The 25802-nt window shown below is 35.5% G+C and overlaps 1 protein-coding gene across 1 annotated transcript in view; it reads left to right on the top strand.

Annotated features, from left to right (window-relative positions):
• The first annotated feature begins 8642 nt into the window (after window positions 1-8642).
• Window positions 8643-25802, top strand: part of LOC149530216 (heme oxygenase 1, chloroplastic-like) — a 114335-nt gene continuing 97175 nt past the window's right edge. Inside the window, exon 1 of the mRNA XM_089808744.1 lies at window positions 8643-9416. Within this exon, the coding sequence (XP_089664870.1) occupies window positions 8966-9416 (451 nt within the window). The 5' untranslated portion in view covers window positions 8643-8965. The remainder of the gene's footprint in view (window positions 9417-25802) is intronic.

The raw sequence follows: 25802 nt of genomic DNA, 5'->3' as shown, positions 1-25802 counted from the left end.
GAAATGATAGGACATAAAACACAACTAGGACCAATTTAAGGGGAAGGATAAACAACTATGCTAGAAGATTAAGCAAGGATAGAATAAAGGGATCTACTAAATGGAGATTAAAAAAGGAGCTATAAAGATAGCTATTTTAAGGGCCTAATTACTAATACTCTATTTCCCTAATCATTACTAAGCCTACATAAACTACGATTACACATACATCACAAACATATACCTGGGATGGGGAATGAAACAAGCAAAGAAAAAAGGAAAAATACAAATCAAAAGTTATAACTGGGAGATTAAAAGGTATAATTTTAGTTTTATATGGGGTGGAATTAGATTACTAATTGAATAATTCAAGGTTGAGAGGGGGGACTAAACTTGTATATCCTAGATACCTAAGGAAGTTATAAAATGTTGGTCATTAAAAAATATTCACCATCAGCGCTGTTGATAGCCAACTTGTCTGCAATCTTATTTCCTTCTCGATAAATACGTAGAATTTAGTGTTTGTGAAATAGTCCAGGCTTCTGAGGACTTCTTCCAATTTTGAATTAATGACCTAGTTCGAAGTAGAGTGTTTCCTAATGGCACTAAGGACGATCTGAGAGTCACCTTCAATAATGACCTTTGATACTCCTAAATCTAGACATATTTGTAATCCTTCTTGCAGAGCTTCCAGTTCTGCAAGCTTGATAGTAGTGGGGTTTATGGATTTAGCTTTTTCTACTATCCATTTACTCGAAGCGTTATTAATGATGCACCCAATGCCTACTTTCCTAGGATTGCCTCTTGAGGCATTGTCAAAATTTAATTTAGTCCACCCCAAAGGTGGGGGGGTCCATCTGTAGTTTTCCCTTGCTTCTTTATTTTTATTATTATACATGAGTGGGGGGTTTATTAGGTTCTTCTAGTTCTTCTTCATTAACCCATCCCATATTGAGAATGAGTCCTCCTCTTGTAGAGGTTTTCTAAGGTGAGAATTTAAGGCCTCAACTATATGCTTTGGTTTTTTTGAGGATTACATCTGTCAGCATATCTTGATTATGGAAAATTCTTCTATTACTTTCCTTCCATATTTCCCACATAAGAATAGATGGACTAATATTCCAAATTTTTCTGTATACACCCTTACAAATACATGTTAGCCATCCCTTAAGAAGCTCAATTAGGGATGATGGCATGGGGGTTGTCTAGCCTAGCATCTATTTGAGCCAATCCCAACATAGATGTGAATATGGGCACTTATAAAGGATATGATTGGTGTCTTCACCATCTTGCCTACATAGTACACATCTTGAAGGACCTTCAAAACCCATCTTGTGTATTCTGTCAGTTGTAAGAATCCTGTTCTAGAATGCTAGCCATAAAAAGAAGCCTGCCTTAGACAAGCAGGACACATCCTGGCAAAGATTAAAAGGAATGTCTACCTCTCCCCAATCACGGGAGTGAGTAATAACTCTATAACCACTTTTGATGCTATACTTCTCATCTTTTGATGTAACCCGCATAAGTTTATATTTACTCTCATATTGCTTGATTTTCCTATTTCGAATAAGATTTTCAAATACTTTTTTCGTGGCTAGATCTATATTTAGATTTTCCACTGATTTCCAAACCCATCTTGTAATTTTGTCAATGTTTATTTTAGTTCTATAGTCATAGACCTTGCTCCCCCAAGCTATTACTAATTGTTCTTTAAGATTTATTGGGATCTCCATATTGTCTACTGGAGGGTACCCATCCCAAAATCTTCCCAGAATAGGGCCTTGTCTCCCTTACCAACATCCTAGATAAGGTATTTGCTTATGAGATCTCTACTTTTAACTAAAAAATTCCATCTCTTGGAACCTTTAGGTAGCGACTTTATTCTGAAAATTGAATAAGGGTCTACTGGATTAAGGTATTTGCTATACAACATTTTTGCCCATTTTTTATCTCTTTCTTCAAATAGGCACCGAACAAGTTTAGCCTCAAGTGCTTTGTTTTGCTAGCTTAAATTTTTAATTCCTAAACCTCCTAAATCCTTAGGTTTACAAATGACGTCCCACTTAATGAGATCTAGTTTGTTAGACTCATTTGTGTCGTTCCATAAAAAATCCTAAATTTGGCCTCGAATTACTTATTGATGTGTTTAGCTAGACGAAGGTAGGAAAGTGGGTAGGTAGGGAGAGCAGATAGAACTACTCTAATTTTGGAGACTTTCCCAACTTTTGTAAGTCATTTATCTTTCCATCCCCCTTCGAGCCATCCAATTTATTAAGAATACTATGCCATACTTTGTTGGATTTATTTCATTTTTCTAGTTCAATTCCTAAGTATTTGAATGGAAATGAACCTTTCTTGTAGCCCATGATATTACATATTTAAGCCTCCTTTTTAGGCTTGGTGTGAATGAAAAAGATTTTTGATTTTACAACATTCACTTTTTGACTAGAGGCTTCTATGTATTGCTAAATGATAGATTTAATGCTAAGGGCCTTTTTTTTAGAGCTTTCATAGGGTAGGATGGTATTGTCTGCATATTGTTGGTGGGTGATGTTAGGGACATTACCAGCAACTGTGATGCCATTTATTTTTCCTTCTAAATGAGATTTGGTTAATGCCCTTCCAAAAGCTTCTGCCATAATAATAAATAAGAAAGGAGAAAGTGGGTCACCTTGTTTGATACCTCTTAAGGTTTTGAAGAAACCTTTGGGCGTTCCATTAATAAGAATTGAGATCTTAGTTGTAGAGATACATTGGTAGATGAAATTAATCCATTGGAGTGAAAATCCAAAGGCTTCTAAAACTTTACACAAAAATCTCTAATCAACCATATCATATGCTTTTTGGATGTCCAATTTCATGAACATACTTGCTAATTTGTTTTTGTTAGCCGAATGGAGCACTTCTTGAATAATGAGTAAGCCATCTATAATAGATCTGCCTGGAACAAAGCTAGTTTGTTCTTCTGAAATAATCTTGGGGAGAATAAGTTTTAGATGATTTGCAAGAATTTTAGATAATACTTTATAAATGGTATTGCAGAGGGCTATAAGTCTGAAATCTCCTGGAGTTTCAGGATCCTCTTTTTTGGTTATCAAAGTTAGGAAGGTGTTATTAATTTTGGATAAAATAGAACCACCATTTCTAGTTTCTTCGATGGCTTTCCACATGTCAAAACCAATAATATCCCAACGTTTTTGGTAGAAGAAAGCTTGGAATCCATCCAGTCTTGGGGATTTATATGGGTTCATGTCAAAGATCACTCGGCTAACTTCTTCTAAGATGATAGGGCTATTTAATAATTTATTGTCTTCTGACTAGATCAGCCTAGGAATGGCTTTAGGCATTTATATTTGTGCTACCAAATTTGAGCTGTCATAATTATTTAAAATATTGTGGAAATGACTAACAAAGGACTCAACTATTTTATTTGGATTTTCTACAGTGGTACTCAAAGGGTCTTTGATTTTTGTAATTTTGCTTTTGGCTATGTTTTGCAAGGTCCTATTATTAAAGAATTTTGTGTTTTGGTCTCTTTCATCCAGCCATTTTTCTCTTGATTTTTGTCTCCAAAAAACTTCTTCTTTAGCTAGGATGGTTTCTTGCTTGGCAAGTAAATCTTTTTCTAGATTATAGCTGTCATTATTCATTCCTTTCTTAATTACTTCTAAGCTTAATTTCCTTAACCTTTCTTCTATATCTAGTTTATCTTTACATATATTATTAAAGTGTTCATTATTCTTCTTATGTATCTTTTTTTTAATCATTTTCATTTTTGAGACAAAGATGTACATTTTGGTACCTTTAAAATTCTCTTGCGTCCACCATTCTTTAATAAGTACCATAAAGTTGCAGTCTAAAAACCACATTTTTTCACACTTAAATGGATTTCTAACTAGTTTATTGGGTTCAAAGAATTCAATATGAACGAGATAGTGATTAGAACCTACAATTGGGAGAACCGAGGCTTGGATCTCAGAATTTAGTTCACTTAATACTCCTTTGAAGAAAAACCTATCTGATTTCTTAGCTATACAAGTAAAATCTTTTCTTTTGTTATTCCATGCATACTTACCATTATTAAATGAAATATCTATCAAATTGTTAAGGTCTGCCCAATTTTAAAAATCCTTGGTAGCTTGGGAGGTTTATTGGATGCCTCTGAATTTCTCATCTATATTTAAAATGGTATTGAAATCACCTCCAAGTAGGATGAGTTCATTGTTATGATTGTTGATGAAGGTACTAATTTCATCCCATAGGCATTTTTTTTATCACTATTAGAGGTTGGACCATATATGTTAATTAAGATAAACTGTAGGTTGGTTTGGATACTATTGACTCTACTACTCAACCATGAATTGTTTGAATTTAAAATATTCAATATGACTTTCCTTAGATTCTAGATCATACCTAGACCTCATGAGGCCCCTCTAGATTTGTGTAGTTAACTCTTACAACTACCTAGTTTCTTTTCTAACTTAAATTCTTCTTCTTTATTTAATTTTGTTTCTTGTAATATAATAATTTCAAATTCAAAGAGTTTTAGTTTTGTTTTAATATGCATTTTTTGCTAGGGGCATTTAGGCCTCTAACATTCCATGTTGTCATCTTCATGCTGCCTTGGGAAAGATCTTCCCCTTCCTTGCATAGAGTAAATGACTGATTTTTTGATGTCCCTTTTCATGTCCATCCACTTCTCTAAGTTCCTTGAGGGATTTCCTTCCTCTTTTGGCTTTAATTTTATCGTAATTTGGTGAGTCTATCCCTTCTTGGTTCCTTAGGATACCCAACTGCTATGTGCTTCCTAGTTTGTTTAGGACTGTTTCAGATTGATTACCTTCTACTGCATCTTTATCCTTTATGACTTGCAAAATTTGTGCTCCCTTCACTAACTGATCCTTTGTAAGACTATCATATTCTTGAGAGAACTGAGGAGTACTATCATCAGTGCCATCAACCCTTGTTGTAGTTACTTTATATTATGTTCTCAGAGGGGATTTCCTATTTATTTCATCTTTTTCAAATGATATCAAATCTCTTCTTAGGTCTTCATAAGTGTATTGATCTCCACCTATCTTTAAAACTCATTATATAAGGTCCTCTTTCTATGAACTACTACTCTTATCTACATTCTCATACTAAAAAACTTGGATTAATTCATCAGATAGAAGATCTAAGTTTTCCTTTTCAGTTTCACTTAGTATAAACCCTTCACAGTCTTCATCTTTTTCCAAATCCTTATTCAAAAAATCCTGGAATACTTGCATTGAGGTTTCTTTAATCTTACTTTGTTCATCATCCTTTGCCTTATATTCATTGAGGTTGTGTTTTGTAGATGATTTCCAAGTAGGGGCGTTTGCCAAAATTTGGTAAATAGATTTGTTGTTTGTTCTCAGGATTTCTGGTTTCCTTTGTGGTTTTTTCTAATTGTTGCTTCAGAGTTTCCAATTTATCCTTTGTATGTTTAGTCATTTCCTCATCCGATGCTTCGGCTGAGAATAGTAGAATATTCTCAATCTCTTCTATCCTATTGAGCATATTTCCAAGAATCTCTTTATCCTAGATTTTTGGCTCAATCTCCAATATATTCCTATCCTCATTTAATGCTTTTGGGCTCTCCTTCTTTTCTTTCTTTGATTTTGTCTTACATGTTTTTTTGCTGATCACTATATTCTAGCTTTTTATGTTAGCCATGCTCTGTGAGGTAACATTCCTTGCTCTGCTATGATATGAGACTAAGGTCATTTTGCCTAGGTTGGATTTTTAGCCTAGACCTAATTCTTTTAAAATCTTGTATATCTAATAATTCAAAAGTACCTTTATGCTTAACTGATCTTGGGAGGTTTCCTGCTACCAAATTTTGGGAAATTTCCTTTTTTATTTTCTTGTACTGACTTTAGTGCCTTCTTCTAATTATGCTAAGAGGTGTGAGGGGGTTTGCTACTGTCCTTAGTTCCTAACTCGATTGTCTTACCTTCTACTTCATTCACTATTTTTGTATTTACTTTCTCTGTTGTGATTTGAGTAGCCTTTGGATTACCTTGCTAAGCTATATCTTCCTTTTGATTCATTCTTTGATTTCTTATTTTCATCATGGGGAATGTAGCCATTAGGTTTGTGGTAGTTTGAAGCTTTTTGAAGGTAATTTTCCTCTCATAATCTAGCTTGGTAATCTCTAAGATTTTTCCTTCACAACTATGTATTTTTAGTTTATATAGAGATATGTTACTTATTATTTTGATGGGGCTGAATTCCTTGTTGTTAACCTTACAATTCACCAATAATTTGATGTTGTTACAAAATTTGAATGAGGTGTCTATGTCAATTAGGTCTCCAGTTGAAAAGCCTAATTTCCTAATAATTTCAATTTGCTTTAGTTCTAGAGGGATGGAGTTAATAGAGATCCATGTTGGAATTAAAAAATCTAAATTTTCTTCCTTAGAGTCAGGAATCCAATCAAATTTTTTTACAGCATAACCTTTAAAGAAGCAATCAGAGACATAAAGAAAGTCTTTCTTAACATACTTATCGCAACATTGAATATAACTTAGTCTATCTGAATAGTGAGAAATATTTACTTGAGAATTGCAGAAGTCCTCAATCCAAATAATGAGATTATGCATTTATGCTCTTGGTCCATTCCAAAAAGAAAAATTGCCAACTTCTTGGCACTCTTGCCTTTTATTTTCGCTATCCTAATTGCTGATAATCAAGACTTTTTCTTTCGGTTTGATTGGATTAGGACTGAGAGGTGAGAGAGGCTATGAGTCAGGATTAGGATAAGGTGGAGATAAGTGTTCTTCAATGTGGGGGAATGTAGATATTGGGGGAAGGGGAGAAGCAAAGAGATTTGAATTTCTCGGTACCAAATCCGTAGGGAGATCCATAAGGAAACCTATCTGCTAGGCATATAAGGATTAATTGTTAGGGTTTACATATTTGGTGAAGTTGAATAAGTGGATTTGTTTATCCAAGCTTAACATGGAAAGGATTACAGGTCGGGGGGTGTAAAGATCCTGAGAGTTGGGGTATTCACTTTCCATAGTATGCGATTTAAACAAAGAATTACCATTCTGAAATTGAATTCGAGGGGAAGATTGCGAAAAAAACCTTGTTTGTGTCCTAGCTAGTTCAATTGTTGATATTGTTCTTTGGCGATGAGAGTATTTGCTATCTTGTCTTTTCTGCTCTATCTGCCTAATTCGATACTACAATAGACCCAGGATTGAAAAATTTCTGCCATCTAAATTGCAGTTCCAGATCCTATATCCCCTCTAAAATGGAGAATGCATTTGAAGTGTTAACAACGCAGTTAAAATTTGCAAAAACCTTTTTGTGAGATGAGCGCAGAACTGAATTCACTTTATCCAGTGTTTTGCTAGGGTTTTGAGTTGTTTGTAGAGGGGGTCTTATACATTTTGTGGGAGGCCTGTGTATTTGGACAGTCGTATTTCTTACTTTTTTTGAGTTTTTCGAAAAGTTCGTCATATTTACAGAGCAGAGCTAAATATCTTAAACAATTTTGTTTTATTCCATTTATTAAGTTTTTTACTAACTTACGCTTTTTATTTTAATTTCTTAAAAATGGATGATTTATATCTCCAAATATTATAATTTAGACAGATGTTTTATGTGGTATTTATTAAATTGTTTTTAAAAGTATATTCTATTTATAATAATATTTAAACTTTTGACATGTAGATGGTTGTCAAATTTAACCTAGAAATGCCATCTGACTCCCCAATTCTGCCAAATGCCTTTCGACATTAATAAAAAAAATCTCACATACATATATAAAATTGAAATAAATAATTTAAGTTTTTAAACATTACTGTCTATTATATTTTAACATTATATCTTTTGACAATAGACACATATTTTTACTATTTTACTAACATATGTAAAAATATATTTTTAAAATGAAATAAAACTATAACATTTTTTTTTCTAAATTATCTTCTATGACTAAAGCGCAAGTAAGCGCTTGTTAAATTTTTGAGTAAATGTAATTTTTTAACAACTTTTTAAGATTAGTTATTTGAAAATTTTTACAAAATTTTCACTCAACTATATCCAAAATAATTAGTTCTAAAAAATAATTTCCATATTTTCTATTTAATTTCTAATTTTTATTAACTTTTCTATTTATAGACAACGATTAACAATTTTATCTTTTTGTTTTGACTGACAATAAATGAAACAATTTGTTCAATTTATTCAATTCAATATAATAATTTTCATTTGCAATTTGTTCAATTCAATAAATTTCTTTAAGGACATGGAAAAATATAGAGTAAGGAGAACATTGAATAGTCATCATCAGCTTCCACATTATCAGCTTGCAAAGATAGATAGATAGATAAAATTTTAACGTCCACGAGGCCAAAAATAGCCTATGGGACAGCAAGACAACTCAAGCAGACTTAAGTAGCGCTGTTCGCCTCTTGTGTAGACTAATGATGAGCCCCCCCAATTGCTCAATGTACTCTTCGTTGAACAGGTTATGCCAAGAACTGTCACATATAGTATCCGCAAACTTATCCCTGCTATCCTTGTAGGCCTCACATTCTAGAATAAAGTGCTGTTCAGTTTCCACTTTCCCAGAATTGCAAAATCTGCAAATTCTCTCTTTCCAAGCCTCCTTTGGCCTCTTCCAACGCCCGGTCTCACAACGAAGTTGGTGAGAGTTGGTTCTCTGCTGAGCAATAAGAATTTTAGCTCTCCAAGAAATGTTGGCTCCTATGTACACTTTTTCGAGTTGATCACAAGAGGAAAACTGAATTACTAGTCAGTCAGTTCGAATGATGCGTAGGCTAATTTTGTTCGAATGATGCGTAGGCTAATTTTGTGCATCACAGACCTTAAAATTCCATCTAACTGAGTGTATTTTCCTAGACTAATTATATCCGTCCGTGCATTTGAGAGGTGAGTGGTGTAGTTAACAGTCCAGGAGGCCTCCATTGAGAAGAACAGAGTAATAGCAATGTCAGTGTATAAGAGGCCCCAACTACCGATATTTGGGCAGGACAGGGCAAGAGCAGTTCCATTGAATACGAGGCCAGAGCTACCGATATTTGGGAATGTCAGGACAAGAGCCATGTCAATGTATCTGAGGCCACAGCTACCAAGATTTGGACAAGACAGGGGAAGAACAATAAGAGCGGAAAGTCCAATACTACTGTTGCCAGCTGCACCTGCTCAAGCAGAGAAAAAGAGGAGAAAGTTGTTGCCTGGAGAGGCCAACGGGTTTACAGAGGAGATGCGATTTGTGGCAATGAGACTTCATACAAAACCGAAAGAGCCTCAACCTGATCCTCAACAACCTCAGGGTGCTTGGGAGGCTTCTCTAAAAGGATATCTCAGCTTTTTGGTGGACAGCAAACTTGTACATGACAAACTTGATGCCATTCTACTCATGTCGCTTCATCCTTCTTGTAAGTAGCCTACACCAACGATTCTGTCATTCATTACTGTTTATTTTTTGATAGCAAATCTCGTTATTTTTGAAATCCCAGCTTCATTTAGACACAGTAGTTGTAAGTATAAAGTGCATTAATTATGTTCATTCAAAACGGGTTTCTGTGAAGCACTACACCTAATGAGTGTGGTTTTGGCTGGTATAGATTGACTCAATTTTGATAAATTGTCACAGTTTTCAATACTGATAGTTTACGGTTTACAGTTTACAGTTCACAGCCTTAAAATATTGTAATGGTAGTGACAACAGTAAGTAACAACTTCGACTAAATGTTTAGATGGTATTAATAGTCAAATTGTCACATGCCAAATTCTCTTTTATATCTGAAAATCAAATTCCAGCGTTTAAGGAATCCCGATTCTGGCGTTGTTTGGTTTCTGTTCTGCAATAAAATGAGCATTATCACGTCTTGAAAGTATCAGATGTGGGCGGCTTTAACGAATTCATGATAGATTCCTTGAGCAAAAATCAGAAATGACGGCACTTAATGTATCTGTTTGGTCAAAAGCTGGAATGACGACTCTGCGAAGTGTCAAGTTGAAAACCTTCCCGGTGCCAGATGTGTCTTATTACTTTTGCGAAGCAGATACTCTGCTCTAAAATGTACAGAACAATATTTGTGTTCATGACACATAGCAGTTTTAAGACAATACAATTCCTAGAGATGTTGGCATAGGTTTTGGCATTGGCTTCTATGATATGGTTTTGTTGGGAGAGAAGTTCATGCATTTCACACTAGGGTCAGTATTATTGATTTGTGAGAGATCAGGTTGTTAAACGCATCTGAATCAGTATCTTAATCAAAACCCTTAAACTTTTGGCCTCATCTTATGTAATGTTCCAAAGGAAGATTTGACACAAAGCACAATGATAATACAATGCAATGGCAGAAATCAGAGATCGTCATCAATTATAATAATCATGTGAAAATCAGATACAATGATATAATTTGTTGAGTCTTCTCACAATAGGTATCTGCATTGGGAAGCACAGATATGCGATATAATTGCAGTCCAGTGATCAGTGTTACACAATCATAGAGTGGAAGAGATTCTCCTTATCTTCTAATGGAATGCTGATGTCTTGGACATGTTATGGAATCGAGTGTATCTCTGTTCGTTCAATATTTGAATTTAACTGTCAATGTTTACAGAGTCCTCAAATCGGAATAAGGAAGATGTTGTCTAACAGTGTATATTGTGGAACCTGGATTATATTGTGAATCAGTTGCACCCGAAACTCATAAGGTTAACCAATTTCAACCTTAAATCACAGATCTGATAATCAAGCATGTAACCAAAGATCCACAACATAACATGAACACATAACACCAATTTTTTTGTGTGGAAACTCAATTAGTGGGAAAACCACAGGGGGGAAGAACCCACAAGATGATGTACTCTGTTAAAAGCACTATACCCTGTTAAAGGTATTACAAATAGGATGCACATGCATTCAAGCACACTGCCTGGAGCTCACTACTCAAATATAATAGGTAAGGCTCACTGTCTCACAACAGTCATTGACTATAATCCACAATGGACAACAACCACATATTATGAACTAGATATTAGCATCTTCAACATGTCTGGGTCAGTTACATTGAAGTACAAATTACAACTCTCAAATCTCTGCCTCTATTGCAGATTCCACTCATACCTCTTCACATCAACGATCAACTTACACATCTACATGATTGTAAGATCATTACATTTATACAATTCATCAACCTTGGAGAAATAAACAAGGTCGGCTAAAATTTCACCACCTCGATTACAAAATTATAATTATCAGAATGCAATATGTAATGTGAACCAATCCATGTCGGCTAAGACATAGCTCAAACCATTAATTCCATCCTTGAATATGCTAAGCATCCAGACATCAGGTCTCGATCCATCTCAACATGTTATACCACCAAGTCAGCCAAGAACAATAAGACCACCAACTTAACGACTGAAATCCATCAATTTCGAGCACACCAATCAATGTGAACCAACAACACTATAGGAGCACGATCTACAAATATTCACAAGCATCATGAAGTACCACAAAAACATCCACATCAACTCTAATCTCAAAATTCATTAGCATCTCTAAACCAAACCTCAAGAACACTGTCAATAACCCTTGCGGCTCAAGAAAAATAGCTTGCGAATCTCCAAATCACGAACCAAGTGAGTTGAGGATACATGTCTATGTCCCAAATATGCCACATAGGTTCACATATCAAAATATTGCAATATCGAACCAAATTTTGAAACACTCACCTCTAAACATTTAAAAATACCAGTCCCAATACAAAAACTATTAACTCACTGAAATCACCATGCAAACCTCTATAAGTTGACATGAACCAACTACAAAGATCCTTCTAACTAACCTATACATCCACAGATTCTGATCTTCAATACAATAACTATACTGAACCAAACATTTCTTGAACATCATAGGAACACTGTCTTTAAATGTTTTTGATTAAGGAAAACAGGTTCTAATGGGGCCCTGAAACCCTACAATAGTAAAAGAAAAACATAGATAAAGCGCTTAAAGTATCATCAGCATAAGAGCCACCAATAGAAACAACAACCTCACACAGCAAAGAAAAAACATAAAAAAACAGAGAAGCAGAGCAAAAAAACCAGGACAGACCCAAAAAGCCAAGAGTAAGGTTTAGGCTATTTCTCTGAGGATTTCCATAGCCTAAATCTCTAGCTCGGTCATTCTTCCAACCGCCTTTTTCAGGTCTGAAAGATCTTTCTCAAGTTGTTGGATGTTGTGCTGGATCTGGTTCTCTTTCTCGAACCATCCTCCAAAGTCTTATCCTTCCCATTGTTGGGAGATTGGTCATCCTCCTTTCTGGCCCTATGTTCTTCAAGTTTGTTTATGAGCACCTTTATGTTGTCATTTAATTCTTTTTAGAATGTTATAGCTTTGCTCAACAATTCTCTGCAAAGTGCCCTCAATAGTCTGAACTCTACTCTTCACTTCCTCCACTCTGTTATCCATTTCCTTTTCCTCCTTTGTTTTCTTGTTCTGCATGCTGCAATTATCCCTTGCTAGTCTACCCACTCTGTATTTGAGCGCCTGGATTTCATGGAAAGTTCATTTAGTGGTTCGATAACTATTAATAGCACTATTTTTAGTATTATTAAGCACATCCATCTGAGGGTTTTCCTTTGTGATGTCACTCAAAATAACAAGGGAAGGGTCAATCAACTCCTCCATTTGGATTTTGCCCTCCTTATTCTCCTTAACCAGAGTTTTCATCATCTCTCTCTTGAGCCTCATCCTCGTAGAAATATTATCAAAATTTCTCCAAACCACCTTTTTATCTTTGCCCAAAATCATACGTGTACTGGTTGGACCCAAATTCCTCAAATTCTTGCTCATTCTTTTCCCCATTCCCCTACTTCTCATCTTCCTCGTCGCTATCCTTCCCCTCCTCCTTCCTGTCCTCCTTAGAGTCGATATCTCTCCCTCTTTTCATACTCCTGTTAGGCTTGCCCTCAAAATCCTCATCTTTGTTGGCTGGCATCTTAATAGTGATGTTTCTCTTTCCACCTGTACTCTCCTTACATTCCTCCTCTCTAAGATTATCTTCCTATTAGCATTTTCTCCTCTCATTGTAGTCTCTATTAGATGAAATCTCAAAGCCCTGTTTAGGTTCGTAATTATCCTTTTTCCCTTTTTCTCCACTTTGATTCTCTTTTTCCCCTTTTTGTGCTATGGAGTGGCATCCTCCTCCATATCCAAATGCATGTCTTGGCTGTCCTTAGTATCAGATGGGGTATAATCCTCTCCCGACTCATCCGAGTCAGCTTTACCCTCCTTCCCCATCTGCCTATTCTTAATTTCTTTCCCTATAGTCCTAGCTTTAAAAAATTCATAAATTAACAGCAAAAGCCCCTCATGGAAGGTAGGATTACCTATGTGCTTCTCCCTATAGTTGTTGATATTCTCATTAATAGAGGAATAGAGGAAAAAAGGAATAGAAAACTACTCTCCATACCTGAAGTGGTTAAGAAGCATGAAATGGTGAGCGTAGAGGTGGTCGAATTTCGTGTCAAGGGAAATGTACTTGATGATGACCCTCAGCACAAACCTCCATAGCGGCTTGATAGAGCTCGATAGATAGTAGGTGCTTCTCTTCACTAAAGCCTTCTTTTCCTCTGCATCCTTGGTAAATTCAATCACTGCCTGTCTAGAAATCCGTCATTCTCTACAAAATTTCTTCCCTTTAATGGGTATTCCAGTCACCACAGATATAACCTCCTTCATCACTATGAAATCCACTCCATCAATCTTAACACTCCCCTCATTCCAGCTCTTAACCATACTTCGCGTAACAGAGGGTTTTCACCTGTGAAGCTGCTCAATGAAAGTGGTAACATCACCTTTTTTCAAAATGCTTCACACCTTAGAATGCCGGCGCCACTTCTCTGCTTCATCCTCAAGTTTCCTCCTATGTCTTTCCCCCACCATGATATCATTCTCTCTGCAAGCTTTGATTTTGGTAGTAATGTGCTTCGAAGGTTGTTTCCTATTAATATGATTTGTTTTCACAAAACACCTTTTCGCTTTGTGTACTTGATAATCGAAATCGATCCTCAAAGTGCAGTGATGGAAAAAATAATGTGTTTCGTGCTTTGGCTATCGTACTTGCACATCATATTTCAACACAATTCCCATAACATATAACCTTTCATAATTAACCTTTAATGGTTCCTAATCTGCTTGGGATCCTCTCCCTTTCCATCAACTCACGGATTTCCGACAGAATATTGTGCCCGTTCTTCCACGTTTTCAATTCATCATTCTTGACTGCCCAATTGGCCAACCTGTCAGCCACTTGATTGGCTTCCCTATACTCATGAGCCATGTATATATTATCAAAAGACTATAGGATTTGAGTGCACTCTCTAATAATATTCACAATCATCCACGTAGGCTCATTCTTCTCATTAAGATAGTCAGTAATATTCTTGGAGTCTCCTTCAAGCCATAGATTTCTGACTCCCATGTCCCGAGCTAGTTAGAGAGTTTGATGAGCCGCAGATGACTCCGCATAATGGTTAGTTTGCATACCCATAGGAGCCAAGATAGCAGCAATACCTTTTCCATGGGTGTTTCTAATGATTCCACCCATCCCAGCCTTAACAAGGTTGTCTTTGGCAACCCCATCAAAGTTAGCTTTACACCAACTGTAATGTCCCCATTTTTAGTAGGTTTTTATTAGTTCACCATTGCGACCCTCATGAGTTGACAGTGGGATTTGAGGGTCTTAATTGTGTGGTTATAGGCTTTCTAGCAGCCTATGGTGTGTTTTGGCTTTGTTTGAGGGATTTACCATTTATAGTAAGTAAATCTGTTGGTTCCAATGAGCTCAATTGAGGTAGAGGAGTTGGAGGATGCTCTTAGTTTTTATTTCGAGCTTCCAATTTGAGCTCCAAGAATCTTGGAGGGAGCATCTATTTATAGTAAGTCACCCCATCAGGTTCATTCATCATCGTTTATCATCAGGATCACTCTGGTGTTGTCAGATTTTGATTTTAATGCCTCTTCAGTTGTTTTCGCAAGATGGGCGAATTATTATTATTCATATAAATATGCTGAGGTTGCTATTTTTGATAGTGTTGTTGGTTGGTCACCTCAGTATTATAGCTCGTTGGAATTGGGATGAAAAGTTTTAAATCATGGGAACAAGAAACAGTGACCTTACGTGTCAGATTTTTAAGTCATGGTGGAAAAGGTCATTTTCAGAGCCAAAAGCAATTAATAAATCAGATTATAATGACAGTTTATTATATTTTAATGTTTTGTGTAGGAAGCTTCTTAAGTGAAGTTCATTTGGGAAACTTTGTGCCATTTGAAGATTATAAATATGAGCCCATTTGATGAGTAAAGCATCCAATTATTTGATTATCTTATTTTGCTCTTGTTGTCTTTGTGACATTTCTGAGTCTAAAGTTTGTGCCTTTGCTGAAGTATAAGAGTTTGGAATCTATAACTGAAGTATTGTAGATTTAATTCTGAGAATCCACAGCTAAGGTATTGTGGACTTTTGAGTTTTATTATCGTCTCCTCTTTCTGTATTAACTGTGGCTGAGGAGCATTTATACAATTGAATATTATAATTTATCTATTGCTGAACAAGGGTTTAGTCTGCAGATTGGAGTTTGTTTTGGGCAGCATTTGTAAGGGTAGACTGTGAATGCTAGATTGAAATTGGACCAGGCGGCTTTTAGTTTGGCTTTGCAATTACATTCTACGGCAAATACCAGGTTCTTAATTTGTAAAATTCAGTTAATATTACATAGTTTGAAAGTAAACAGGTTGGCTTCAAATTCTGATTTATAATCAGTCAACAATTAAACTCCCTTTTCATTATATTGCTAAATGGTTTGTTGATGAATGAATTCAGAGGTTGGTGTGAATCATTTCAAGAATTATTTATTGACGTTTGGTATTTATTTATGCAAAACTTATAAGGCCAAAATTAAATAAATTTGTGATCAGTTTCCTATACATCCTAATATTGTGTTTGAAAATTTAAGACATCATATATTCAGTGGTTATTGGGTTGCTTGCCAATTGAAATGTGAAAGAAATTGATGCTTGATTTAGCTATAACCAGTCAAGGTAATTACACCAACCCTCAGCTGGGAGAGTCCATCTGCAATCCTCTCTCTTATTTCTATCAATTTCCTTTGTGCTTAGAAGAGGGTTATGACCTTTATTGGTAGCGTAGTTTTCTAACAAAGCATTAAAGATTTTGTGGAAGACAACTTTAGTTAGTATTCCAATAGAAAAGAAATATATATATATATATATATATATATAAACAAAAACAAGACAAGCTTAATTTGTGAACATTATGGATCCTAATTCCTATCTAATTCCCTTCTTGAGGAGAGAGTCTGTGTTCAGGCATTTAGGTAGGCCTCCTGAGGCTCTATTTAAATAGAATAACTCTTCACTAAGGGCCTTCTTCCCACTATGCTTCTTCTCCTCCAGTCCTTATTGGTAGTTGTGTTAGATCTATCCATTCTTCCTAGAAGAGATCTTCCTCATTCTAGGCCTCCTAGATATTTATCCAATCTTCCCATATGCATGTCTTAAATTACAGTAATTACTAACCTTCAGAGATTTCTATCTCTGCCTTAGAAATTATAATATCCACTAGGAATGTCTTAAGATTCTATTAATTTATTCTTATCGTTCCTATTTGTATTTGCATCTTGTCCTTCTTATTAGTTTTTACTGATGCCCCCTGCAGATCGTATTGCTTCAGTCCAACCTAAGACCCATTATTTCTGTGTGTTCTGAGGATGGTTGAGAGTGTGGGATGTATGTGTCTCGGGTGGTATCCTCTTATTCATTCCTTCCTGTGTTGTATTAGTTTGTTGATCCCTATTATGGAGGCACGATGGTAGACTACGATTCTTCTTTGTCATGTTTGTTATATATCCTCCCTTCACCTTCGTCTGGCCACAGACACTTCCGGTGGTCGTGATTTATTGTAGACTGATGATGGTTTATGCGACGTCTGAAAACTAGTGACTCCCTTGCCGTCTTCTTCCTTCCTTGCTCTGTCTGAAGTATTCTTCGTGTCTCCTTTCTTTCCTCCCTTTCACTGTAGATGTATATGCATTTTTTATTCCGCGTGAAAGGTCACTACTAGTATAGATTGTGTCTTTTCAATTTATCGAATTGTTAACTTTAACTATTCATAATGGTCGATTATTTTATTTAATTATTATTGTTTTTGATTTAGAATAATTTAAAGAGTCAATAGTAACAAAGATTCATAGTCTACTTAGAAATGTATTATATTTGGTTAATAAATGAATAATAATTGTTAAATGTATAGGATTTTTAATGCCATTGTTAACTTTGATTTCCTGGGGTTATTACAATGATCGATCTTGAAGTATAAATTACTGTCAATAGTACCTTTGTTGAATCCAAGCTTGAGTAGATACTTATCCAATCTTGCATACCAAGCTCTTGGAGCTTGTTTCAATCCATATAAAGCTTTCTTCAATTGACAAACCACATTGCTTTGATCTGTCAATGGTCTGGTTGCTTCTCATAAGCTTCTTCCAACTCGCCATTCAAAAATGTAGATTGGACATCCATTAGATTCTCTTTGAAATCCTTTTAAGCAACATAGACAATAAATAATCTAACTTCAATTCTAGCAACAAGAGAAAAAGTCTCGTCAAAATCAATACCTTCCGTTTTTGAATATCCCTTGCAAACAAGTCTGACTTTTTTCCTCACAACTTCACCATCTGCATTCAATTTATTTTTGAAAACCTATTTAGTTGTATTGTCCCAATTTTAGCAGGTTTTTGGAGTATGATTCTATCAGCTCATCATTGTGACCCTTGTGAGCTTACCTTTGGATTTGGGGGTCTTTGTTGAGGAATTACTATTTTGGGACTTACTATTTTTTGTAACTTTTGGCCAGTTACTATTTTTAGTTGAGCAGTTTTGGCCAGGTGGTTGCTTGGCATTTTGGCCCTCGATTTCATGATGGATTATTTGATGGAGTCATATTTATTTTGAGTATGATTGAATTTAATGAGTATTTAATGTACAGTAAATTATTATTGTGCTTTATATTATAAAGTTGTTTGTAAGTGAAAGATGAGTGGGTGAAGCTAATTGGTTCAAATTGCATTATAAATATGGCTTCTTGGGAGAATGTGAGATATCTTGAATATTATATTTTCTCATTAATAATTTGGCTGAGGGTTTCTGTGAAGTTTTTTTTGAGAATTGTCGGAGTATTGTTACAACTTGTTGCTAAGGTATAACAAGTTGCAAAATTCTCCTACTATTCTTATTGTGTCTAGGAGATTGAAATTGGTTGACATTGGCTGATTTGTAGAGGGGACTCATTGTGATATCTTTACCAATTTTTTGTGGAATTGAATTGGGAGATCTATTATAACTGCAGGCAGCATTTTGGATTGTTTGCATTCGTGGCAAATATTTGAACCGATTGATGTTCACAAGACTGGGCAGCTAGTAGTGGTTGAGCTTGCAAACACCAATCAGAGGAAATCGTGCATGATTGGGGAGCTAGGGGTAAGATTTTGGGCAGGCCATCACTAATATATTGGTCTACGATTTCTTATTGATCTGCATCTGCACTTGGGAGGATCCATGTTAATTATCAAAGGTATCAATTTTCCATTTAAGGAGGTCGTTTTCCATCATTGAGGGTCTGAACTATAGGAACTCTTCTGTATTTCATTTCTGAGGCATTTGCGATTCAAATTATCTGCTACAGGCATTTGCGAGTTGGAGGATTTTTGGAGCCAATACATTGTGCAAGGTGAATCGAATTCAAGTTCCCATTTGTCATTATTTTAATACAATTGAGAAATCAGATTTGTCTATCTTAATTCATGGTGGTGAGAACTTGTATTTAATTTTCAGTCATTTCTTTAAAGCAATTTTACTTCATTAGAAAAATACAAAAAAAACATATATTCCAAAAATTACAAAAAAATCAGAAAATGCCAAGAAAAATACAAAAATACCAGTTGTGCATCAGCATTCTAGTTAGAAGCGAGTTTGAATCTTTACATTAGTATCTATCACATTCTTGTCCTCAGGTTTGGGAATAAGAATCCTTGTTTTATTCTTCTCAGTATGATCTAATTCTTCTTCCATAGCCTTCACCAAAGATTCATCTTTGCATGCATCCCTGGTTGATGTAGGAGCATCTTGGGCTCTTTGGAAATCTTGCATCAACCAAAAATATTTTTTGTTTATTGATCTTGTCTTTTGTTCAAGGAATGCCTTTGGTGTTCATGTTCTTTCTTTCCACGCAGTTTGCTACTTGATGAGGACCTATTGTGGATTACTCTCCTATGTTTGCAGAACTTTATTTGATCTCCCCAAAGAGTTATCATTTCTCTTTGCTCGTAGCATCTTCATTTCTTGGCATGTTGAGTAACGTGTGGTTATTTGCTTCTGCAAGGTTTTTGTGATATCAAGGCTTTCTACAGCCTTGGGGATCTCTTCTTGGCTCGTGTGTGGACCTATCTTTGATCCCGTGGGTGTTAATTTGCTTAGTTGTGTGGTCACTGATTTCTCTTTTGGGGTAGGACCTATATTTTGGTAATAATTGTATCCGTTGGGCCATCTTGTGGTCTTGATGGCTGTATATTTCAGATCTAGGATAGTAATTAGGTAGAATTAAGATTGGTAGAAGCTAGATAATGTGAATTTGGCTCTGTAAGCTCAAGCTTCTAAGCTCGCTAATAGTAGTTTGAATGTATATGGCTACAACCAAGTAGGCCTTATGCCTGGCACATTTAAAGAAGATTATCTCAACATATCTACATTGGATTCAATATAAATTGGTGTTTCTTTCATATTTGTGTTGCCTTCCATATGAAACTCTAGCAAGATGGTTGGTGAGTGTTCCTTGGGTCCACTTCTACCCACCATCCCTTGTGTTAGGTGTTATCGGAGTGAATGTTTCCTTCCTTGTGGAGTTCGGAATCGTGGAGAACCCTGTTTGGATTGGTTGTAGGGTAGTAGATTGAGTTTTTGATCTATAATTTGTAAAGGGTTATGGTTCTTGCAGGAACTATTGTCAAGATGGTTCGAGGTAGAAGAAATGCAACTAATGCTGTTATAAACATGTTGAGACATATTGCAGCTAGATTTGAAGCTGTTAAGACAACTCAGAGAAGAGGAGTACATCTTGACGATGTTAGTGATGAGGAAGAAGAAGTTGCACCTAATTCTGAATCTGAGGTAGAGAAAGATGAAGAAAGACTCTTGAGAGCCTTGAGTACAACGAATTCAAGACCTTTTGAACTTTCAAGTTATTGTAGAAAGCTTGATACAAATGCTATGTTGGATTGGATTTTGAGATAGAGAAGTATTTTGATTATGAAAGTATCCTTGAGGATAGAGAAGTGAAGATAGCAATTACTAAGTTGAAAGGCCATGCTTCTCTTTGGCGGGAACACTTGCAGATCGATAGACAAAAAAGAGGAAAGGAAAAGATCAAGACTTGGGTGAAAATGGTCAATAAGTTGAAAAAGAAATTCCTTTTTGCTAATTATCAAGTTAATTTGTTGAGAAGAATGCACAATTTGAGACAGAAAGATATGATTGTGAATGATTATATTGAAGAATTCTACAAGTTGGACATCAGATCTGGACATGTTGATGATGAGGTTGAAAAGGTTGCTAGTTACCTGAATGGTTCGAGAACTTCAATACAAGATGAGATCAGTTTTATGAAGATGGAAAGTATGGAAGAAGCATATTTGTATGCCTTGAGAGCTGATGAAATATTGGCAAAGAAACATGAACATAGACATAGGACAAGAGGTGGACGATTTCAAAGGAGTAGAGGTAGATCTTATGAAGAAGGTAACAGATTTGACAGTACACATCATGACAAAGGCAAATCAGAATGGAAAGAGGATAATGCTAATAGAGGAAGAGGTAATTACACTAGAGGTAATTCTCTTGGTTACCCTAGGAATAACAATATTGGCAAAAGAGAAGATAGATCTTGGTTTAAGGGCACTTGTTTTAAGTGTGGAGAAGAAGGACATAGGGCCTTTGAATGTACCTTTTTTGGAAAGAAGACATGAAGTAGTAGCATAAATGCTTTGATCCAATAGGAAGCTATTGATCCTCCTAATGAACCTGAAAATGGAGGGAACCTAATGATTAGAAGAACTTTGTGGAATAAATAGTTGGATGGAGAACTTGTTTTGAGGAAAAGTCTTTTCAAAACCAGACGTAAGATGGAAGTAAAATGTTGCAAAGTGATCTTTGACAGTGGTAGTTTGGATAATGTGGCCTCTGAGGAGCTGGTATCTAAATTGCAGCTGCAGAGATTGAAACATCCTAACCCTTATCACGTTGCCTGGATCAAGGATGCACAAGTTATTGGTAAGTGAACAATGCCTTGTTAAATTCAAGATTGGGAATTAGTTTGATGAAGTTTTGTGTGATATTATATGGATTGTTGTCATGTTATTTTGAGAAGTCCTTGGCAGTATGATAGACAGGCTTTGCATGATGGTAGATTGAATCAATATACTATTTGGGCTAATGGAAAGTGTTGATGTTTTGTAGCTTTACTCAGAAAAATTACAAAAAAATATGTATATATATATATATATATATATATATATATATATACACACACACATATATATACACCAAAGTAATGAGAATTGGAATTGAATTGCGAATCGGAATCGAATTGGCCACGAATCAGAATCGAATTGGCCGCGAATCGACACATTTTAAAAAACCTTTGAAATTTAGAGATTTTAACAATTTAAAACTTATTTCATGCACCTTTTATTGAATATAACTTAAACACACTATAACATCATCAAATAGAAGCTAAGATACATAAATGATAAATCCATCACATGCATAACTACGTTTCACGTAAAATGTAAATTGTAGCTGAAGTAAATAGAAATCATAGGATCATAATGAGTCAAATTGTAGAATGTAAGATGAAGATTCATAAGTCATCAAATCATAAATGTATGAAAGATGAAGATCCATGAAACGTATGTCTATCAGTATCTGTAAACAAAATGAAAAAACAAGGCTCTAGCTCAAGCCTCATCATCATCCTCAAGTTCGGCCGTAGCCTCTGAGTATCCTATCTGCCTTCTACAAAGACATCTAAGGTAGGTCCTAGAGGACTATTGAGCCATAGCCCCTGCATGTAAGATGGGCTCACAAACAACATAACTAGGGCCTGTGTCTGTGCATGCACGTGTATCTGCAAGCGCTTGAGCATGCTCTAGCTGCCTCCTCTACCATGGCCATAGTCTCAACCTCTCTATCTACTTGGTCAACCCACTCATCGTTTGCCTCTCTGAAGATTGAATCCATAGCCTCAGTAAGCCACTCTAATTCTAGATCAATCTCCTCCAAAATGATTGAAGAGGAGTTTGTGCCCAAAATATGTCTGATTCTAAGATGGAGGTTGTGATGAACAAAGACAAGATCACTCAATCTTTGCACAGACAACATATTTTTCCTCTTTGAGTGGATAGGCTCAAACATGGACTAACTGCGCTCACATCCAGAAGCACTGCTTGGTTGACTCAGAATACAGATGGAAATTTTCTGAAGTTTTGGGGTTGTGGGCCCAAATATTTGCCACCATCTATCTGAAATAAGGGAAAACAAAAACAATTAGTCTCATTTACAACCTTGAAATTACAAGATCAAAATGCACAACTTATAAGCCATAATTGTAAGATTCAAGAATATATTATTTTTACTTTGTTGTGTTGTTGTCCAAGCATCTATGGCCAACCTGCTAGAGAAAATCGGCTCTTCTTTATTACTGAATTTGTCTACCTCAACGGTTGCAGTTGCTCATCACTACTCAACCTCAGGATCACTGTAAATAGGCCGGTGATAACCTCTTCATCCGCTTTGAAGTCAGGGCAAAAATGTAATGCTGGATTCAGTTAATAAGCTGCTGCATGGATGGGTCGGTGGAGCTGATTTCGCCATCTCCTATCAATGATCTCCTAAATAGGGGCATACTTCTCCTAGACTCCTGCACATTGGGCTCTAATGGCCTCCTTGGCCCTATCCATGCCCTCATAGATGTAGCCCACAGATGGTTTCTCTCCATCAATAGTTTGTTGGAGATATACGAGGGGCTCAATAACCTGCATATAATGTAAAAAAATCATTTGAGTTAAAACTTAAATATAAAACTAAAAGTAAAACTAAATTATTAAGCAATTAAATAATAATATTAAATACTAAATGTTAAATTATAAGAAATTTACCTCAACGATTTCTTTAGCAGGTTTCCAAAAACCATCCTCATCAAAGATGCAATTCACCACATCTACCCTTGCAGTGGTGGTAGCATAGGAAGATGTAGCCCATTCCCGCCCAACAACCATGCTCCTCAATCTTGCTGTTGATGTCAACAAGGACTGCAGTGTGATGAAATTTGAGGCAAACCTTGTGATGCCTGGACGAGTTAACTCCCTACCTCTTGTGTAGTCCCTCATTGTGCTAAGGATGAATGCATGATTGTAGAAAAACTGACATATATTTTTTGCCCTTTCTACACATGATTTGACCTACTCAAGCTTTGCCAATTCTCTCCAACATGAGGTGAAGGCAATGTGTTGCACAAGGAGACCAAAATATGGTGGGGTGCCTCTCCATCAAAAGTTTACCTACAACAATTTTAAATTAATTAGAAATTTAAACAATTTAGGAAAAAAAGTTCAAAATTCAAATAAATTTGTTTTCAAAACTTGAAAAGTTAAAAGTTTACCTGCAATGACGTAATTGTTGTATTATCCATCACCACCTACACCACGTTTTGTTTCCCCACCTCTGCTATGACTTCCTCAATAACCTCACATAAGTATGTGGCATTTTTTATATGAGCGGAAGCATCAATGGATTTGAGGAACATGGTATATCCTACAAAACAATGAATTATCATGGATTATCAACAAATTAGCAATCAACAAATCAAAATTTAAATTATTCAATCATGATTCACAACAATGGATTTAGGAAAGTAGAATGATCAATCAGCTCCACAGAAAACGAGAAAATTGAGGAGTTTTCTATTCTTCCTATTCATCCAACCTTAGTCATTATGGTGTAACCCTTTTCGATCCACTCCTTTCGGTGGCCCTCAAGCTCAACCTTCATATCCTCTACCATTTCATCTAAGAGGTATCCACTGAACACAACCTCTATTGGGGCTTTAAACTCCGAACCACAAATAGAAACTGCATTTATCATGTTTTGCCAATGAGGAGTCCTATCACAAATAGATTATGATTAGAAATTTAGATGACAAATCATTATGTAAACTTGTAATGTGAATCTATGATTAATCAATGAATCATTAAACAAGTGGATATAATAATTTTTTAATTTTAACTTTAAAGAAAACAAATAAAAAAGAATCAATTGCTTGGCTGCAATAAATGGAATGTTGCAAAAGTACCAAAATTTGAAATTTCTTTTTTTGGCAGCATCATGAATCTCCTTATTCAAATCCATGCCCTTAAGTGTGGGTTGTGAGCTAGGAGTAGTGCGGGGCACAAAGTAACTATCTAATCTATTCTTCCACACTCTAGGCTGCAATATGTTGGAAAATCAATCTTAGCATAAGAATGACTAGCACTAGCACCAACACTAGTACGAGCACTAGCACTAGGACAAAAATGAGGCCTGGAAGTACCCTCTCCAATACAACCTATGGATGCGTATGCAAATATGGCTATGGGAGCATTGGAGCCAATAGCCCTTAACCCTTCAAGTTGCCTTTTCTTATTTAATTTCTCTTGTTCATATTTTTCAAATGTCACTAAACAAGTGCGTTTTGCCTTAACAACTTGTTGAATGCAAATTGTAATAATATGTTAGGGTATAGCAGCAATGTGCTATTTGAATCTATAAATGCCACTAGAATTTATATTTTTATAAAACATATATTTTGTTTGATGTTTTGTTCTTCCAGGAAAGTCTTCGGTATATTTCCAACATTCATTTTTTATACCCATTACGGAAAATGAAAGTAAAGACTGTTGCAATAAGAAAATTCAAGTGAAACTCAAAATTTCAAACTAATAAATAAAACAACAAAGCCTACTTTGCGACTTAGTAAAATTAAAAAACATTCAAGATTTGCAAATGAAAACTAAAAAAATTTAACAAAAAATGAATACTACACTAACATGCAAAAAAAAAATCAACTCTTACCTTTTGCATGAGTTGAGGAGTGTTGCTATTGACTCCTTAATGCTCTCGATGCAATCTTATGGCCTCCCCAAATGGATTTTTGGTCTCTTTGGTGCTCTTCCTTCTTGCTGGTTGCAACCCTGTGGTTTTGCTTTTCTCTTCTTCTCTCACTTTTCCTCTCTTCTACTCATGCTAAACAATTAGAAGGCCATTTAGGGTTAAAACAAAGAGGAAAGGCAAAAAAAAAAAAACATTAAAAAAACATGTGTTTTTATTAAAATTTGACTTGACTTTTTTCCAACCCGCGTGGCTGATTTTTCGCTATTCGTCAAGGTGTTTCACACAATTTTTTGCATGAATTGCTGACCTGATTCACTTGTTCACAAAAAATCGGGAAACAAGAATCGAATCGCCAAACTGGGGATTCAGGTTACTTCATAGCAATTCTCATTACTATGATAAATACATATATAATATTTATATTAAGAGATATTATGTATATATAATATATAACTAAGAGTTTTTAATTATGTTGATAAACAGACATGTTCCATGAAGGAACTTGTCCATTCTCTCACTCTCT

Source organism: Cupressus sempervirens, chromosome 11 (assembly GCF_028749045.1).
Source record: "Cupressus sempervirens isolate cs-2001-9-10 chromosome 11, ASM2874904v1, whole genome shotgun sequence".
Classification (NCBI taxonomy): Eukaryota; Viridiplantae; Streptophyta; class Pinopsida; order Cupressales; family Cupressaceae; genus Cupressus; species Cupressus sempervirens.
The sequence above is the reverse complement of the archived record's forward strand: the minus strand, read 5'-3'. Positions and strand labels throughout refer to the sequence as shown.